Source organism: Heterodontus francisci, chromosome 18 (genome assembly GCF_036365525.1).
Source record: "Heterodontus francisci isolate sHetFra1 chromosome 18, sHetFra1.hap1, whole genome shotgun sequence".
Lineage (NCBI taxonomy): Eukaryota > Metazoa > Chordata > Chondrichthyes > Heterodontiformes > Heterodontidae > Heterodontus > Heterodontus francisci.
Window position 1 is genome coordinate 71,900,602 of NC_090388.1, and position 20,783 is coordinate 71,921,384.

The 20,783-nt window shown below is 44.1% G+C and overlaps 1 protein-coding gene across 7 annotated transcripts in view; it reads right to left on the bottom strand.

The window, feature by feature from the left end:
• Positions 1 to 20,783, bottom strand: part of pphln1 (periphilin 1) — a 291,915-nt gene that overhangs the window by 261,319 nt on the left and 9,813 nt on the right. For all 7 annotated transcript variants that reach the window (XM_068050976.1, XM_068050977.1, XM_068050971.1 and 4 more), the window contains exons 2-3: positions 19,090 to 19,190; positions 8,411 to 8,620 (exon numbers count right to left, since the gene is read on the bottom strand). In XM_068050976.1, coding sequence (XP_067907077.1) covers positions 8,411 to 8,620; positions 19,090 to 19,167 — 288 coding nt within the window. In that variant the 5' untranslated portion in view covers positions 19,168 to 19,190. The remainder of the gene's footprint in view (positions 1 to 8,410; positions 8,621 to 19,089; positions 19,191 to 20,783) is intronic.

The following is a 20,783-nucleotide window of genomic DNA, read 5'->3' on the forward strand; positions in this document are numbered from 1 at the left end:
TGAGTTTTTCAATGAAGTAACAGAGAGGGTTCATGAAGGTAATGTGGTTGAAGTAGTGTATATGAAATTCCAAAAGGCGTTTGATAAAAGTACCACACAATAGGCTTGCCAGCAGTGTTGAAGCTCATGGAATAAAACTGACAGCGCACTATGGATGCGAAGTTGGCAGAGTGACAGGAAACAGGTAAATGACTGTTTCTCGTACTAGAGGAAGGTATCTAGTGGTATTTCCCAGGGTCAGTGTTAGGATCACTGCTTTTCTTGATCTGCATTAATGATCTAGACTTGGGTGTGAGGGCACAATTTCAAAATTTGCAAATGACACGAAACTTGAAAGAACTGTGAACTGTGAGGACAATAGTAATAGACATCAAAAGGATGCAGTCAGGCTGGTAGAATGTGCAGCCACTTGGCAGGTGAAATTTAATGCAGAGAAGTACAAAGATGGCAGAAAGAGCGAGAAAAGGTAATATAAAAAATACAATTCTAAAGTGGGTGCAGGAACAGAGGGACTTGGGGGTACAGGTGCATTAATCGTTGGAAGGTGGCAGGGCAGGTTGAGAAAGTGGTTAATAAGGCATATGGGATCCTGAGCTTTATAAATAGAGGCATGAGTACAAAAGCATGAAAGTTATGGTGAACCTTTATAAAGCACAAGTTTTGGCCTCTGCTGGAGGATTGCGTTCAATTCCGGGCATTGTATTTTAGGAAGGATGTGAAGGCATTGGAGGGGGTGCAGAAAAGATTTATGAGAATGGTACCTGTTATGAGAGACTTGAGTTACATGGATAGACTGACGAAGCGGAGCGTGTTGGCCTTTGAGAAGCAAGGGCTGAGGGGAGATTTGATCGAGGTGTTCGAAATCACGAGGGGTCTATACAGAGTAGATAAGGAGAAACTATTCCCATTGGCAGAAGAGTAGAGAACCAGAGGACAATGATTTAAAGTGATTGGCAAAAGAAGCAATGGTGGCATGAGGAGAAACTTTTTTTTTTAATGCAGCGACTTGTTAGGATCTGGAATGCACTGCCTGAGAGTGTGCTGGTGGGAGATGCAATCATGGATTTCAAAAAGGAAAAGGAATTGGATAATTACCTGAAGAGAAAAAATGTGCAGGGCTAAGCAGAAAAGGCAGGGGAGTGGGACCTGCTCAGCTGTCCCTGCAAAGAGCCAGCATGGACATGACAAGCAGAAAGGCCTCCTTCTGTGCTGTATCCATTCTATTATTCTAAAATTGGTTAAGGGATAGAAAACAGAATTTTGGTGAGTGGTTGTTTTTCAGACGGGTGAGAGATATACAGTGGAGTTCCCCAAGGTTCAGTATTTTGATATACATTAATATTCTGGACTTGCGTGTACAAGGCACAATTACAAAATTTATAGAAGACAAGAAACTTGGAAGTGTAGTGAACAGTGAGGAAAATAGTAACAGACTTCAAGAGAATATAGACAAGCTGATGGAATGGGCAGGAACATGGCAGATTAAATTTTACATGGAAAAGTGTAAGGTGATACATAATGGTTGGAAAAATTCGAAGACAATACATGCTAAATGGTACAATTTTAAAGTGGGTGCCAGAACAGAGAGGCCTGGGGGTGTCTCAGCACAATCTTTAAAAGGTGGTAGGACAAGTTAACAAAACAGTTAATAAAGCATATCAGATCCTGAGCTTTATAAATAGAAACATAGAGTATGAAAGCCAGAAGGTTACTCTAAGCTTATATAAAACACTAGTTCAGCCACGCCTGAATTTAGTGTGTCCAATTCTGGACACCGTACTTTAGGAAGGAAAGGAAGGAAATGAATGCATTGGAGAGGGTACTGAAGAGATTTACTAGAATGGTTCCAGGGATGAGGGATTAGTTACATGGACAGAATGGAGAAGCTGGGGTTGTTCTCTTTACAGCAGAGAAGGCCAAGAAGAGATTTGACGGGTGTTTAAAGTCATGAAGGGTTTAGATAGATTAAATAAAGAGAAAATGTTTCCAACAGCTGAAGGGTCAATAACCAGAGGGAATAGATTTAAGGTGACTGGCAAAAGAACCAGAGGCAACATGAGGAAATTCTTTACCCAACAAGTGGTTAGGATTTGGAATGCATTGCCTGATAAGGTGGAGAATACAGATTTAGTAACAGCCTTCAAAAGAGAACTGGATAAATACTTGAAAAAATTGCAGGGATATGGAGAAAGAGTGGGGAACGGGGACTGAGACCAACTGGACCGCTCCTCAAAAGAGCCAATGTAGAATTAATGGGCCAAAAGGCTTCCTTCTGTGCTATAATATTCGATGATTATTTGGTATGAGGATGGCTTATTCAACCATGGACTGGGCTAGTTCAATTGATAAAGTAGCTATTTCAGTGTGAAATCAGTAACGGTCAGGTGTGATTTTCCATTGATTAGCTTTTTAAAAATGGTACTTGTGTTTAAATTAATGTTTGTGCTCAATGTGTTGTGTGAGCAGATTTAAATAGATTGCAGAAACAAGAGGCAAATCAAGTTATGAGGCCAGTAGAGTTGAGAAGGCAGCTAAAAAAGAGTAGAGAGTTTAGCACTGGACTGCAGTTCAAACCAAAGTGCAGTTGACTTGAAATTATTTTCAGTTATTTGGCAATTCCAAACCCTGAGACTCCAAATATTTTGGCAGGACAGTGAAAGCAGTCTTGTGCAGAACTTACACGACATGAGAGTTTCTCAAAGTGCAGTATGTAGGACAACCGCAGGTACAAGGATTGTCTCCAGGAAGACTCACTTAACCTTGAGAAACAGTTGCAGACGGTCTGCACTTTATCAGAAGAAGGGCTGATAGATCACACATTGCTGCAGCTGGACAGCAATACTGAGGCAAAGGAAAGGAACTGGATGGTCATCCACTGAGGGGTGAGGAGGATTAGAGTAGAGGCACAGCAGGAAATTCCTGGGGCTCTGAATTGTCTGACGGGTGTGCAGTGGAGGATACCTATGATGCAGGTGAGGCCAGAGACTCAGATAGAAAGTCACAAATAACATTATGGCACCATGGAACAAGTTGTTATTGAGCAATAGTGGTGGTTATAGGGGATTCTATCATTAGAGGTATCGTGGATGAGCTTTCCGGACGTCGATGGTGGGCACTGAGGAAATGGCTTATTACCTGCACCAGATTCCACCCCCCTCCCCCCCCCCCTTTAACCCCTTTCCACCCACCCCCACCCCCGTCCCCTTCCCTGCTCCACCCTCTCAGCTCACCCCCTCACAACCCCGTCCCAGCCCGCCCCCCCCTCGCACCATCTTCACCCCGCACCCCCTTCCCCTGCACCCCCCCCCCACCCCCTCCCTCTACCCCTCCCCCTTGCATCCCCTCCTCCCACCGGCACCATCCTACACCTGTGTAGGGGCCCAAAAAACCCCACTGCCTTGTGGGCGTCTCGGGAGAGACCAAGGCTAAGGGAGTAAACCCTAACAGAAAATCCGGAGCGGAACCCCGTAGGCGGTCATGTGTCACCTTTGGCATGTTTCCGGCAGTTCCTGCAGCCATACTGGTGCCAAACGTCGTGTCCTGCACTCCTTTGGACCCCACCAGAAAGGCCGAGAGGGGGGTTTTGACAACTGGGCAACTCTCAACCTCCATAAATTTGCCCAGGCATGCGCCATGGAGAGGTCACTCCATAGTTGCCTCACAGCGACTGAAACAACACGGAAGGCAGCAGTTACGGGTTATAAGTCCAGATAAATTGGCGTAGAAACTGGGCGCCACGGGTTGCCTTTGTCGGTGGGAGAGGTCATTGCACCTCACTGGACAGCTACCGCCCGCCTCAAACCGGGCAGCCCCCAGTCAATAAGGTTCTGTCCCGCCACAGTCTGCCTGCTTCAATGGGTGCTTGGAGCTCAGGGTCATTGCCCGAAAGGTGGACTGATACACCGCACCAAACAACATGAAAAAAGGAAAGAAGGTACCAGCCCTTCGCTTTGCAAGCTGGAACGTCAGAACTATGTGTCCTGGCCTGTCGGAAGACCTTACACAAATCAACGATTCTCGGAAGACCGCCATCATTAACAACGAGCTCAGTAGATTCAATGTGGACATTGCAGCACTTCAGGAGACTCGCCTCCCCGCGAGTGGCTCTCTAGCAGAGCAAGACTACACCTTCTTCTGGCAGGGCAGGGATCCTGAAGAACCAAGACAGCATGGAGTGGGCTTCGCCATCAGAAACTCCTTGCTCAGCATGATAGAGCCTCCCTCAAATGGCTCGGAACGCATACTGTCCATCCGACTGCTCACCACCTCTGGTCCAGTACACCTACTCAGCATCTATGCTCCAACACTCTGTTCCGCACCTGAAGCTAAAGACCAGTTCTATGAACAACTCCATAACATCATTAGCAGCATCCCCAACACCGAACACCTATTCCTGCTGGGGGACTTTAATGCCAGGGTTGGGGCCGACCATGACTCATGGCCCTCCTGCCTTGGGCGCTATGGCGTTGGAAGGATGAATGAGAACGGGCAGAGACTGCTTGAGTTGTGTACCTATCATAACCTCTGCATCACCAACTCGTTCTTTCACACTAAACCCTGTCACCAGGTTTCATGGAGGCACCCAAGATCACGTCGTTGGCACCAGCTAGACCTCATTGTCACAAGGCGAGTCGCCTTAAACAGTGTTCAAATCACACGCAGCTTCCACAGTGCGGACTGCGACACCGACCACTCCCTGGTGTGCAGCAAGGTTAGACTCAGACCAAAGAAGTTGCATCATTCCAAGCAGAAGGGCCACCCGCGCATCAACACGAGCAGAATTTCTCACCCACAGCTGTTACAAAAATTTCTAAATTCACTTGTAACAGCCCTTCAAAACACTCCCACAGGGGATGCTGAGACCAAGTGGGCCCACATCAGAGACGCCATCTATGAGTCAGCTTTGACCACCTACGGCAAAAGTGCGAAGAGAAATGCAGACTGGTTTCAATCTCATAATGAAGAGCTGGAACCTGTCATAGCCGCTAAGCGCATTGCACTTTTGAACTACAAGAAAGCCCCCAGCGATTTAACATCCGCAGCACTTAAAGCAGCCAGAAGTACTGCACAAAGAACAGCTAGGCGTTGCGCAAACGACTACTGGCAACACCTATGCAGTCATATTCAGCTGGCCTCAGACACCGGAAACATCAGAGGAATGTATGATGGCATGAAGAGAGCTCTTGGGCCAACCATCAAGAAGATCACCCCCCTCAAATCTAAATCGGGGGACATAATCACTGACCAACGCAAACAGATGGACCGCTGGGTTGAGCACTACCTAGAACTGTACTCCAGGGAGAATGCTGTCACTGAGACTGCCCTCAATGCAGCCCAGCCTCTACCAGTCATGGATGAGCTGGACATACAGCCAACCAAATCGGAACTCAGTGATGCCATTGATTCCCTCGCCAGCGGAAAAGCCCCTGGGAAGGACAGCATTACCCCTGAAATAATCAAGAGTGCTAAGCCTGCTATACTCTCAGCACTACATGAACTGCTATGCCTGTGCTGGGACGAGGGAGCAGTACCCCAGGACATGCGCGATGCCAACATCATCACCCTCTATAAAAACAAAGGTGACCGCGGTGACTGCAACAACTACCGTGGAATCTCCCTGCTCAGCATAGTGGGGAAAGTCTTTGCTCGAGTCGCTCTGAACAGGCTCCAGAAGCTGGCCGAGCGCGTCTACCCTGAGGCACAGTGTGGCTTTCGTGCAGAGAGATCGACTATTGACATGCTGTTCTCCCTTCGTCAGATACAGGAGAAATGCCGTGAACAACAGATGCCCCTCTACATTGCTTTCATTGATCTCACCAAAGCCTTTGACCTCGTCAGCAGACGTGGTCTCTTCAGACTACTAGAAAAGATCGGATGTCCACCAAAGCTACTAAGTATCATCACCTCATTCCATGATAATATGAAAGGCACAATTCAACATGGTGGCTCCTCATCAGAGCCCTTTCCTATCCTGAGTGGTGTGAAACAGGGCTGTGTTCTCGCACCCACACTTTTTGGGATTTTCTTCTCCCTGCTGCTTTCACATGCGTTCAAATCCTCTGAAGAAGGAATTTTCCTCCACACAAGATCAGGGGGCAGGTTGTTCAACCTTGCCCGTCTAAGAGCGAAGTCCAAAGTACGGAAAGTCCTCATCAGAGAACTCCTCTTTGCTGACGATGCTGCTTTAACATCTCACACTGAAGAATGCCTGCAGAGTCTCATCGACAGGTTTGCGTCTGCCTGCAATGAATTTGGCCTAACCATCAGCCTCAAGAAAACGAACATCATGGGGCAGGATGTCAGAAATGCTCCATCCATCAATATTGGCGACCACGCTCTGGAAGTGGTTCAAGAGTTCACCTACCTAGGCTCAACTATCACCAGTAACCTGTCTCTAGATGCAGAAATCAACAAGCGCATGGGTAAGGCTTCCACTGCTATGTTCAGACTGGCCAAGAGAGTGTGGGAAAATGGCGCACTGACACGGAACACAAAAGTCCGAGTGTATCAGGCCTGTGTCCTCAGTACCTTGCTCTACGGCAGCGAGGCCTGGACAACGTATGCCAGCCAAGAGCGACGTCTCAATTCATTCCATCTTCGCTGCCTTCGGAGAATACTTGGCATCAGGTGGCAGGACTATATCTCCAACACAGAAGTCCTTGAAGCGGCCAACACCCCCAGCTTATACACACTACTGAGTCAGCGGCGCTTGAGATGGCTTGGCCATGTGAGCCGCATGGAAGATGGCAGGATCCCCAAAGACACATTGTACAGCGAGCTCGCCACTGGTATCAGACCCACCGGCCGTCCATGTCTCCGTTATAAAGACGTCTGCAAACGCGACATGAAATCGTGTGACATTGATCACAAGTCGTGGGAGTCAGTTGCCAGCATTCGCCAGAGCTGGCGGGCAGCCATAAAGACAGGGCTAAATTGTGGCGAGTCGAAGAGACTTAGTCGTTGGCAGGAAAAAAGACAGAGGCGCAAGGGGAGAGCCAACTGTGCAACAGCCCCAACAAACAAATTTCTCTGCAGCACCTGTGGAAGAGCCTGTCACTCCAGAATTGGCCTGTATAGCCACTCCAGGCGCTGCTTCACAAACCACTGACCACCTCCAGGCGCGTATCCATTGTCTCTCGAGATAAGGAGGCCCAAAAGAAAGAAAGGTATCGTGAGATATTTTTCCAAATGTGATAATGAGTCCCAAATGATCTGTTGCCTCCCAGATGCTAGGGCAAGGAATATAATGGAGCAGATAGAGATGATTCTGAAAGGAATGGAGTAACAGCCTTATTTCACATGGAACCAATTACATTAGGAAGAACAGAATGAGAGTCTTGCAAACAGTTTGTGTTAGACAGTAAAAAGCAGAACTTTTCAGGCAGCGATTTTAGAATTACTGCTAGTGCTACATACTTACCCAATTATAAAGAAGCAGATGAGACACATTAACACCTGACTGGTGATATAGAAGGGAAGATTTCAGATTTCCAAGTCAATGGAATTGGTTCTGGAGCCAGGGACTCTGCAGACTTTTTTTTATTATTATTCGTTCTTGGGATGTAAGCATTTCTGACAAGGCCAGCATTTATCACCCATCCCAAATTGCCCTTGAGCAGGTAGTGGGGAGCCACCTACAACCAAGTGACTTGCTAGGTCATTTCAGGGGTCAGTTAAAAGTCAACCACTTGGCTGTGGATCTGGAGTCACATGTAGGCCAGACCAGGTAAGAACAGCAGATTTCCTCCCCTGAAAGACGTCGGTGAACCAAATGGGTTTTTACAACAATCCGGTCATTTTGTGATTATTCATGAGACGAGCATTTTATTCCAGATTTACTAATTGATAACATTTAAATTCCTCCAGCTGCCCTGGTGGGATATGAACTCATGAAACCAGCGAATTAGTGCAGGCCTCTGGATTACTAGCCCAGTTAACATTACCACTATGCTACTGTCCCCCCTAAATTACTCAATGAGTTTCATTTAAACCAATGTCTTTGCAGTCAAAGTAAATAAAGCACTGGTGAAAATTTCAACCAGTAAGGGAAAGGAGTAACAAATCCAAGCCTTCATGACCTCAGGACTTCCCAAAGAACTTTTTGAAGTACAGTCACTGTTACAATGTTGAAAAATAGAGAGAACATTGGGACAGATAAATAGAGGTTAAGGAGATAGTGAAGGAAAGGATGACACTAATGACTGGCTGTACAAATAACTCAAAACAAATAGGAGCCAAAAGAAACTGCAATAAGGTAGTTCAGCCTTTTACATGACACATACTGCAGAGCATGGTGCCTATGCAAAGCATAGGGGCCATAAATATTATAAATTTACAATAAATCCCAATAATTGCATATTTAATATTCATTCACTTTGCAAACACAGAGGTGAAAAAAGGTCATCTTTACCCAGGAGCCAGTTTTGGGTGAAGGACCAAATCGTCGGCCATGCCCATAATCACGGTTGTCTGCAGAATAACCTCGATACTCCTCTGAATATTTGTAATAATTATATTCACGGCTTGTGCTGCCACCTCTTCCTCCTCCTCCATCACTACTACGGTCATAATCCTGCCTCCTCGGCATCGCTTGCACTGTTCTTTGAAATTCTGGTGTATCCTGGAAGAAAAAGGTTCAAAATATCTGTGGCATAACACCATATTGTCATGAGGAGAATTTTTTTAAAATCCCAAGTCCATGCACACATTGTAAAGAATACAGGTCTAATAATATTGCATTAAAGAGAACTTCAATGATTTAAAATTCTAACCACTGCTTGCATAGCAAAATTTTTTATGGCTTGTGGAACAATGGTTAATTAACACCTTTGCCATATTAGCAGAGAATAAACATTTTCTTTAAGAATGAGTGCAAGGAGACTATTCAACTGAAGAGAGAAATTGAGTCCATTCCGGCTCATTCACATTCCTAGCAGGGACCACTGGATTCAATCAGAAATTAAGACCTTGCCTTACTTTCCCTGCCAGTTTTTAAGTATACTCACAGCAAGCCAATCCAAGATTGGTTATTAGCAGACCATAGACTGAATGTGGAACCGTCTGAGTAGGTCAGTGCTGCACCACACAGTACATTTTTATTAGCTCTCTTTTCTCTGGTAGCAACGTTCAGAAAAGTCAGATACTGGTTCACTGTGACTAGAATCTAGTCATACAATAAAACTCTTCAGTCCCTACTGAACTGGTGAGTGGATAAAAGCCTGCAGTTTGGTGTTTTTGATCTCTAGTTTCCATAGCTATTGATAACATTCGTGACCTGCTTATTGTAATCTTTTTGCATATCACTTCAATTTCTACCATTCTGCAAACTGCCCCACCTTCTGACATTTTTTGGATCAAACCGTCCCCCTACCCTTCGCACCCCAAACAAGCCAAAAGAACAGCTTTAGCTCTCTAAGATACGTTTCAACAAGAAAGAAAAAATCCAAGGGCAGGTCCTGCCATTCATGGTTAACTAAAAGTATTAGAAACACGAAGAGTTTCTATAGATATTTAAAAAAGAGTTAACAAAATGAGCATTGGTCCTATAGAAAGCGACTCTGGGGAATTAATAATGGATAATAAGGAGATGGCAGATGAATTGAAAAGGTATTTTGCATCGGTTTTCATGATTGAGGGTATAAGTAACATCCCAGTATTAGCTGTAAGTCAGGAAATGGAAGGGAGGAAGAACTCAAGAAAATTGCAATCACCAGGGAAGTGGTACAGAACAAATTGTTGGAGCTGCGGGCTGACAAGTCCCCGGGTCCTGATGGACTTCATCCTAGGGTGTTAAAAGAAGCGGCTAGTGAGATAGTTGATGCGGTGGTTTTAATTTTCCAAAATTCCCTAGATTCATGGAAGGTTACATTAGATTGGAAAATGGTGAATGTAACTCCTTTATTCAAAAAGGGAAGGAGACAAAAAGCAGGAAACTACAGGCCAGTTAGCTTAACATCTGTCTTACGGAAAATGTTAGAAGCTATTATTAAAGATGTTATAGCAGGGCATTTAGAAAAATTCAAGGTAATCAGGCAGAGTCAACATGGTTTTGTGAAAGGGAAATCATGTTTAACCAATTTATTGGAGTCCTTTGAGGGAGTTATGTGTGCTGTGGATAAAGAGGAACCAGTGGATATATTGTACTTAGATTTCCAGAAGGCATTTGATAAGGTGCCACATCAAAGGTTATTGCAGAAACTAAAAGCTCATGGCGTAGGGGGTAACATATTGGCATGGATAGACGATTGGCTAGATAACAGGAAACAGAGAATAGGCATAAGTGGGTAATTTTCTGGTTGACAAGATGTAACGAATGGTGTACCACAGGGATCTGTGCTGGGGCCTCAACTTTTTACAATTTGTATAAATGACTTGGATGACGGGAACAAAGGTATGGTTGCTAAATTTGCTGATGACCCAAAGATAGGTAGGAAAGTAACTTGCGAAGAGAACATAAGGGGGCTACAAAGGGATTTTGTGCAGGAGGTGGGGCTCCCAGTGCCAGGTCAAAAAGGCAGAGGGAACCCTGTCTCCGCATTTTTTCAACTCTCTGGAGCAATCCTCCAGTCTTTTGGGGTCAAAATTTTAGGAGGTGGGATCCCCAACCCTTTAAAGACTTTATAGGGAGGGGGATCCGGCTTCCAAGAGCTGCCGACTGAGTGGTAGAACCCCGGGGCCAGGCCAGAAGGTCCCGGTGAGTGTTGGGGGGGGGGGTGGTCATTCGGTCCAGTGGGGTGGGGGGGTCACAAGAACACAAGAAATAGGAGCAGGAGTAGATCATATGGCCGATCGAGCCTGCTCTTCCATTCACAACGATCATGGCTGATCGTAGGATTCAACTCCACCTTCCCGACAACTCGCCATGCCCCTTGATTCCCTGAGAGACCAAAAATCTGTCTATCCTAGCCTTAAATGTTTTCAACAATGGAGCATCCGCAACTCTCTGGGGTAGAAAATTCCAAAGATTCACAACCCTTTGAATGAAGTAATTGCTCCTCATCTGTCCTATATGATCGGCCCCTGAACCTGAGACTGTGCCATGCTTTAGATTCCCCAATCAGCATAACTAATCTTTCAGTATCTACTCTATCCAGCCCCTTTAGAATCTTGTATGTTTCAATGAGATCACCTCTCATTCTTCTAAACTCCAGATAATACAGGCCCAATTTACGTAACCTCTCATCATAGGACAATAACCTCATCCCAGGGACCAATCTAGTGAACCTTCACTGCACTGCCTCCAATGCAAGTATATCCATTCTTAAATTTGGAGACCAAAACTGCACAGTATTCCAGATATGGTCTCACCAAAACCCTGCACAACTGTAGCAAGACTCCCTTATTCCTGTACTCCAATCCCCTTGCAATAAAGGCCAACATGCCACTTGCCTTCCTAATTGCTTACCATACCTGCATGCAAACTTTCTGCATTCCTGTACAAGCATACCCAAGTCTCTCTGAACATCGACACTTACAAGTTTCACACCTTTTAAAAAATATTCTGCTTTTCTATTCTTAGAAGTGCATAACTTCACACTTCCCAACATTAGCCTTCAGCTGCCATCTTGTTGTCCACTCACTTAACCTGCCTATATCTCTTTGCAGCCTCCTCCCCACAGCTTACCTTTCCACCTACCTTTGCATCATCAGCAAACTTCAATACATCACTCTGTGTCTCTTCATCCAAGTCATTAATATAGATTGTAAATAGCTGAGGCCCCAGCACTAATTCTTGCAGCACTCCACTATTTACTGCCTGCCAACTTGAAAATGCCACGTTTATGTCCACTAGTTGCTTCCTGGCTGTTAACCAATCATCTATCCATGCTGATATATTATCCGCAACTCCATGAGCCCTTATCTTGCCTAGTAACCTTTTGTGTGGTACCTTATCGTATGTCTTTTGGAAATCCAGGTATACAAAATCTACTGGTTCCCCTTTATCTACCCTAATAGTTGCACCCTCAAAACACTAATAAATTTGACAAACAGGATTTCCCCTTTAGTAAAACCATGCTGACTTATTCTGATCATACTGTGTTTTTTTAAGTGCACTGTTAAGACTTCTTTAATTTCAGATTCTAGCAATTTCCCCAAAGACTGATGTTAGGCTAACTGGCCTGTAGTTCCCGTTTTCTCTCTCCCTCCTTTCTTGAAAAGCAGTGTCACATTTGCCAACTTCCAATCTGATGGGACTGTTCCCGAATCGAAGGAACTTTGGAAAATCATTGCTAGGGCAGCCACTATATCTGCAGCTCTCTCTTTTAGAATCCTAGGGTGTAGGCCATCAGGTCCGAGAGATTTGTCAGATTTTTGTCCCTCAAGTTTCTCCAATACTTTTTCTCTGCTGATATGAATTTCCTTAATTTTCTCACTTTTTTTTAAGCCTCTAGCCTATTTCTGGTTTGGAACTTGTGTCTTCTACTATGAAAACAGACACAAAATATTTGTTCAATGCCTTTGCCATTTCCTCATTCCCCATGATAATTTCTCCTGTCTCTGCTTCTAAGGAACTAACATTTACTTAAGCTACTCTCTTCCTTTTGATATACCTAAAAAAGCTCTTACGATGTTTGTGGCTGACTGGCCAGTTTACTCTCAAATGCTATTTTTTTCCTTTATCGTCAACTTTTTGGTGGCCCTTTGTTGTTTTCAAAACACTCCCAATCCTCAGACTGGCTGCTCTTTTTTGCAACATTGTAAGCCTTTTCTTTTAATCTAATACTATCCTTTTTGTTTTTCAAAGGAATGTACTTTTGTTGAACATTTTGATTTTTTTCCCTAAGATTTCCCACTGTTCATTTACTGCCATACCTTTAAGGCTATTTACCCAATTTACCTGAGCCAGTTCTCCCCTCATACCTGCATAATTGGCTTTGTTTAAGTTTAAGATTCTTGTTTGTGACTGGAGAATGTCACTTCTGAACTTAACATGGAATTCAATGGTATTATGATCTCTGCTTCCTAGTGGCTTTTTTTTTACTATGACATTGTTAATTAATCCTGTTTCATTACACAATACTAGATCTAAGATAGCTTTATCAATGTATTGCTCTAAGAAACTGTCCCGAAAATATTCTACAAACTCATCTTCTAGAATACTCTTGTCAATTTCATTGTCCCAGTCTATAAGATTTAAGTCGCCCAATTATTACATTGCCTTTGTTATAAGCTCCAATCATTTCTTTTTAAATGCTCTGTCCAATGGTATAACTACTGTTATGGGGCTTATAAACTACACTCATCAGTATTTTCTGATTCTTGCTATTCCTTATTTCCACCCGTACTGATTTTACTTTACGATCTTCCGAGGCCAGATCCTTTCTCACTTCTGTCATCCTTTAACATCAATGCTACTCCTCTTCCTTAGCTATTCTGTCTGTCCTTTCTAAATATTGTGTACCCTGCAATATTTATTTCCCAATCCTGCTCACCATGTAACCATGTCGCTGCAATGGTGATTAGATCTAAATTATGTACCTCTATTTGTGCCACTAGTTCATCTAACTTTGCGCGAAGCTACAGCAATTTCAGATATAGTACCTTTAATTTCATTTTTTGGCTTCTATTCCCTTCAACAACCTTATTTGCCGATGTACAATTTCTGTTAAACTCTCTGTCCCTTCCTGCTTGTCTTTACCCACAACTGTATACTGTTCCGACGCCTTGGCCTTTCTCTTTGGATTTCTGAATCTCACCTCTCCCGAATCCTCCCCCCATTCTGTTAGTTCACAACCTCTATTCTTATCTGCTGCCACACTCTTGAGTTTATACGCACTGTCCCTTCCTATCACACCCTGATTATGATTATCCTTATTGTTATCTTGCTCTCCCGCCTTCTCTTCTCTCTTTAAATTATCACATCTTCCCTCACTTGATCCCTCGCCCCCACTATTTAGTTTAAAGCCCTCTCGACTGCCCTAGTTATACCACTCGCCAGAACACTCATCCCAGCACGGTTCAGGTGTAGTCCGTCCCAACAGTACAGCTCCCACCTTCCCCAGTACTGTTGTCAGTGCCCCTTGAAATGAAGCCCTTTCTCCCACACCAATCTTTGAGCCACACATTTAACTGTCTAATCTTATTTACCCTATGTCAATTTGCTCGTGGCTTAGGTAATAACCCAGAAATTATTACATTTGAGATTCTGCTTTATAAGTTAACCCCTAGCTGTTCATACTGTCTATGCAGAACCTCTTTCCTAGTCTTGTCTATGTCACTGGTGCCTACATGGACCACGACAACTGGATCCTTCCCCCTCCCACTGCAAGTTCCTCTCCAGCCTCGAGCAGAAATCCTGAAGGCAACACAGCCTTCTGGATCCTCGCTCTTGGCTTCAGAGAACGGTGTCTATCCCCCTGACTATACTGTCCCCTACTACCACTACATTCCTATTTATTCCCCCAGCTTGAAAGGCTTCCTGTAACAGCTGCTGCAAACACTTACTGCAGACATGTTTGCCGTGGATCACACTGGCGTCCAAGGGCTCCCACAAACTGCAGCTACAACACATCACCTGCCATCCTGATTGTGTTTTAAATAACTAATTAATTATTTATTTACTTTATTAATAGGGTCCCTGGGAGCAAATTTGGTCTGGGTGGGGGGTCCTCTGTGGGCCACATATTGCCCACCAGGGAGGGTTCTCCCACCTCCCCCCGCCCAAACCCACAGGGAGAACACCTCGTTTTACAAGGCATCCTCCCCGCGCAGCAGAGGCTGCCTCCTCCCCTGCCATTGTTAAGGTCCCAGAGGTGGTAGGAAGAGGCCCTTAATTGGCCTCTGGGCAGGAAGGTCGCCATCGGCCTACCCAGTGTTGGGCTCCGTGGCGGGTGGTCCGCTCTAATTCTCCGGCACCCCCATCAACTGCTCCCCCCCCAACCCACCCCCGCCACAAAACCCACCTTCCAGATGAGCACAAGATCTGGCCCTATGCATGGCCACAGAATTTGCTTCCATGCCTCTCAATTCCAGTCCTGGGGAATGACATTTATCCTTGCTCACTATTCTCTCACAACAGATGGCAGATGTCAACAACAGTAGTGCCTCAACAATTTATGCCGCTCCATAGCAAAGCTAAGTGGCTTAATTTTAAGCATGTTATGATTAGGAGACTTAGAGAATGCCTGCCACTTCCTCATTGAGAAAGTGCGAGGTGGAGGCCAGGGTGGGGGGGCGGGGGGGGGTTGCGGGGAAGATGATGAAAATGGAGCTACCCAGATAATTGATGGCATTACCACCCACTGTGAGGTCTCCATAGTTTAATTATGAGGCACACAAGTGTTACAAAACTTAGTATAGGTTCCCTTAATGCCTCTCTTCAGAAACAATCAATCAATCATTCTCAGGATGTGGGCATTGCTAATATTTATTGCCCACCTCTCGATGTACTGAGAAGATGGTGATCATAAGAGTAGTTATAGAAACGGATGGAGGCCATTACTTCAAAGGGAAAAACATGCCTCAAATTGTAACTGGTTGTGACAGAAACCGATGCTTTCACTAACCGTTGTGTCCATGCCGGCTCTTTGTAAGAGCAACTCAGCTACGCCACTCACCCGCCCTTTCCTTGTCATCCTAAAAAATTCTCTCTCTTCAGGTGCACATCCAATTCCCTTTCGAAAGCCATGATTGAACCTGCCTCTACCACACCTCAGGCAGTGCATTCCAATCCGAACCACTCACTGTGTAAAAAGGTTTCTCCTCATGTCACCATTGTTTTTTTTGCCATCACCTTAAATCATTGTCCTCTGGTTCTCAACCTTATGCCAATGGGAACAGTTTCGCTCTATCTACTCTGCCTATGCCCCTTAATTTTGAACACACCTCTCAAATCTCCTCTCAACCTTCTCTTCTCTAAGGAGACCAACCCCAGCTTCTCCAATCTATCCACATAAGTCACATCCCTCATTCCTGGTACCAGTCTCGCAAATCTTTTCTGCACCCTTCCTAAAGTGTGGTGCCCAGAATAGGACACAATACTCCAATTAAAGCCGAACCAGTGTTTTATAAAGGTTCATCATAACTTACTTGCTTTTGGCTCTAAGCCACTATTTAGAAGGCCCAGGATCCCGGACACCTTTTTAATCACTTTCTCAACCTCTCCAAGTGACTGTTAGGTTTGTCCCGAATTATCTTTTCCAAAAGCTTTCCACCACCTGAAGTTAAACTGACGGGCCTGTAGTTGCTGAGGTTATCCTTACACTTTTTTTTGAACAAGGATGTAGCATTTGCAATTCTCCAGTCCTCTGGCACCCCACACCCTCACCCACTGTATGCAAGGAGGATTGGAAAATTATGGCCAGTACCTGCACTATTTCCACCCTGACTTCCCACGGCATCCCCTTTTTGATCCATAATCAGCCTCACTGCTCCTCTTACTACATTTTTACGCCTATAGAAAAATGCTGATTCCCTTTTATGTTCACTGCCAGGCTCTTCTCATACTCTCTTTGCCCCTCATTTCCTTGCTGAACTTTCTATATTCAGCCTGGTTCTCGCTTGCATTATCAACCTGGCATCTGTCATATGCACCCTTTTTCTGCTTCATCTCAGTCTCTACATCATCCAGGGAGCTCTGGCTTTGGTTGCCCTACCTTTCACTTGCGAATGTATCTTGACTGTACCCAAACCATCTCTTCTTTAAAGGAGGCCCATTATTGCATTGCAGTTTTGCCTGCCATTCTTCGATTCCAATTTACCTGGAACAGATCTCACCCCATTAAAATTGGCCCTCTTCCAATTACATATTTTTACTCGAGATTGCTCCTGGTCCTTTCCTATGGCTAACCTAAACTGTATACTATGATCACCGTTCCCTAAATGTTCCTCGATTGACACTTGACCTACCTTATTCCGCAAAGCCAGAGCCAGCAGTGCATCCTTACTCATTGAGCCAGAAATATAATTAAGAAAGTTCAACTGAACACACCGCAGAAACTCTTCTCCCTCTCTTCCCTTTACACTATTACTATCCCAGTCTATATTAAGATAATTAAAGTACGCCATAATCATTACTCTATAGTTTTTGCACTTCTCTGCAAGTTCCATACAAATTTGCTCTATATCTTTCCCACAGGTCAGTGACATATAGTATACACCTAGTGGAATGGTAACTCTATTGTTTCTTAATTCTAACCAATTAGATTATGTTCTTGATCCCTCGATGACATCCACTCTCTCTGTCTATCCCTCTAGCATTGTAGTATTTGTCTCAATACTTCCAACACTCCTCCTGTCTTTCCTGAACACCCTGTATCCAGGAATACGTGGTGCCCAGTCCTGCCCTTTTGAGAGCCAGGTGCCATTAAAACGTGCTTTATGTCAAATGATGATTTTTAATCCAATGACTGGAAACCCGACTTGAATTTAAAAGAGACTAAAGGTAACTCGTTGCTTGCAGCTAAAGATGGCTACCCCAATTTGCATCACTGTGCCTTCCAGATTTCAATACACTGAGATGGAGACATGTTTGCACAGACCCATCAAGGGCAATGACCTAGGGAATTTGAGTGAACCACACATCCTGTTCCCATTAGCAAGGCACCAAGGCCATTACCTGAGGTATTCAACTGGTAGAGACAAACCACTCAACCTAATCACTTTAACAATGGGACCCTAGCTGTGAGAAGGGGATTCCCAGACATGGACTAATTAAGCTGCAAGAGAGAATACACTAGTAACAACCGGTGGGTGACAGTCATGTGACAGGCCCACCCTTCATGTGCTTAAGATACTGTTTTCTCTGCAGTAAGCAAACAAGCAGCTAGACGCTGACGAGAAGAACAAGTGAGGTCCCTCCTTCCTTTTTCTCTCTCTAATCCACCTTGCAAGCTTCAAACCTTGTTTGTTGACTGTGACCACCCAGGGATCCCCTGCTGCAGACAGGAAGGAAAACAGTCCCGTACTACTGTCTCCAGGAGAACCGCCAAATCAGCCATCCACATCTTCCAATCGAAAACCTCAGGGTCAAAGGAAAGTCGCACGACTACCAAATTCAGCCTGAAGCCAGCCAAGTGACCAGGCTCCAGACTGTATACCCCCTTTTATATCTCTGGACTGTAATTTGACCAATCTATTCTCCCCCCACCATCCCAACTCAGAAACCTATCTGTGTGTGTGAGAACATCAAGTGTGTGCATGTCAAAGTCAAAACATATTTTGTTACTTTACTTAGATCGGTTTAAGTATAATAAAGCTAACCTCTTTCTTTGTTAAATTTAAGAAAACCTGTATGATTCTTTCTTTTTATGATCACAGCATATAAACAGTTAAACACTCACTGCAGTGGCAAGTATATCCTTTTCAAAAAAGTAAACCTGCTGCGGTCAAACAAGAAAAGGGAAAAAAGGGGAACCATTACCTGATCGTAACACAGGTGTTACGTACATGTAAACGAATTTAGACCTTATTGCATTCCATCTTTGTCTGACCTCACTTAAAACCTTACTATTTCTTACTCTAGTCCTATCTGTGATGGGCCACCTTCTTGAACTACAGCATTCCTTTGTAGCAGTTTGATACAAATGAATAGCTTGCTAAGCCACTTCAGAGGGAAGTTAAGAGTAAACCACATTGGTGTGCAACTGGAGTCACTTAACCCAAACTGCTTAAGGAGTGCAGGTTCTCTTCCCTAAAGGACACGAGTGAACCAGCTGGGTTGTTGAAATAATCCAACAGCTTCATGTTCCTACCGATAGTGTGGTAAAAAGGCATTGAAGTGGAAAATCAGCCATTGTATTGAATGGTGGGGCAGACTCGATGGGCTGAACGGCCTACTCCTGCTCCTATGTTCTTATGTTCATGGTCAATTCTAGGTGCCCTGAATGGCTTACACAGCAAGATGATCCCAAGTTCAACCAAGATAGCTGATTTCAGCCAAGTGGCACTAGCATAAACAACTGTAATATGGAGAACGGTTGGGAGAAAACTAAATGTTCATGAATGCAATTTATTGTGGTTTTGACGGCTCCTCAATGGAATAAGCATGTCAGCATTTACTACCTAGGACAAAGCATGATAGAACTTTACTAAGGAAGAACAGGAGAAAGAGGAGAACCCAATTACAATCAAAGTTACAATGAAACATACTGTATGATGTGTTCTTCCAGGATGGAAACGGCTCCTTTGATTTCTTTCGCCACATTGTGATCGTGACTCAGACCACATTCCCTCCTCTGTATGATGCTTTGCTGTTAAAAAAAACAGGGCATAAGTGGCACATACTGCAAGAGTGCCAACTGTCCTATATTAAATTAAGCATGTTAAAAGTCACAAATCCATTTAATTTCATGTCACAATGAGTTTGCAAGGCTGACTGCTGAGCACCAACAATGTGCCATCAAATCACCATTTTGTTTTTATGTCCGGGGTGAAAACATTGGGGATATTTTGTAACTAATAGTTCTATATGTACCTGTAAAAGTGCAATTTAATTACAAACAAAATAATGGACATCTTTAGTTTAGTTTAGAGATACAGCACTGAAACAGGCCCTTCGGCCCACCGAGTCTGTGCCGACTATCAACCACCCAATTATACTAATCCTGCACTAATCCCATATTCCTACCACATCCCCACCTGTCCCTATATTTCCCTACCACCTACCTATACTAGGGGCAATTTATAATGGCCAATTTACCTACCAACCTGCAAGTCTTTTGGCTTGTGGGAGGAAACCGGAGCACCCGGAGAAAACCCACACAGACATAGGGAGAACTTGCAAACTCCACACAGGCAGTACCCAGAATTGAACCCGGGTCACGGCAGCTGTGAGGCTGCGGTGCTAACCACTGCGCCGCCATTTCATTCCACATACTTAAATGACAACTTTCTGATAAATGTGAAATGCAACTTTTACAAAAGCACACACTACATATAATTGCTAAACATTCCTATAATGTCAACATAATTTACTGCACCAAATGTCATGGGACAGGTTACTACTGTAACAGCACTGTGGGTATACCTACCCCACATAGACTGCGGCGGTTCAAGAAGGCAGCTCACCACTACCTTCTCAAAGGCAATTAGGGATGGGCAATAAATGCTGGCCCGGCCAGCGACGCCCACATCCCATCCCATAAATGAAAAAAAGAAACAAAAACAAATTTAACTTGGAGGCATGTGCAAAAGAAGAAATGTTCACTGGAATCCACAACTATATCTGGGTGCACCGCTGCAGTGGATATTGGGAAATAAAGTTTTTCATTTTTGGCAAGCTTTATTCTTGGGAGGTTTGAGACCAACTGCTTCCATACAAGGACTCTCCCTTAATAAATTACAGGCATTCTATTTCTCCTTTGTTTCTGTGCATTGCTACAGTAATTTCATTTCTGATTTTGCACTGTTACTTTATTTCTCCAGCAATCAGATTGCAACAAGATCAAAAGGTTCACAATTTTTCATTGAAAAGGTTTAAATGAAACATAATTTCAACAAAAAATTCAATTATTTATAAATTTTGAAAGTGTAGAATAAGAAAAGCCCATTACATTGTTCGACTTTGTTTCTTCTGCAAATGATGCACCATTCATTTAATCCCAAGGGAAAATTCAGCATAACTCCTCAGATACCCAAAAGTAATCAAGCCAAACTCCACAACATTAATCCATTCTTGCAGCTCAATCACTTAAACTGCGCCCATAAATAGCATCCCCACCTCCCCTAGCAGCACAACAAGCCTGAATTATTTGATGTGGCTACGTTGCTATTTGTGCCTGCAGCTCACCAACCTTATTTACCATGCTTTGTGTGCTTACATGCACTATAAACCTAATTTAGAT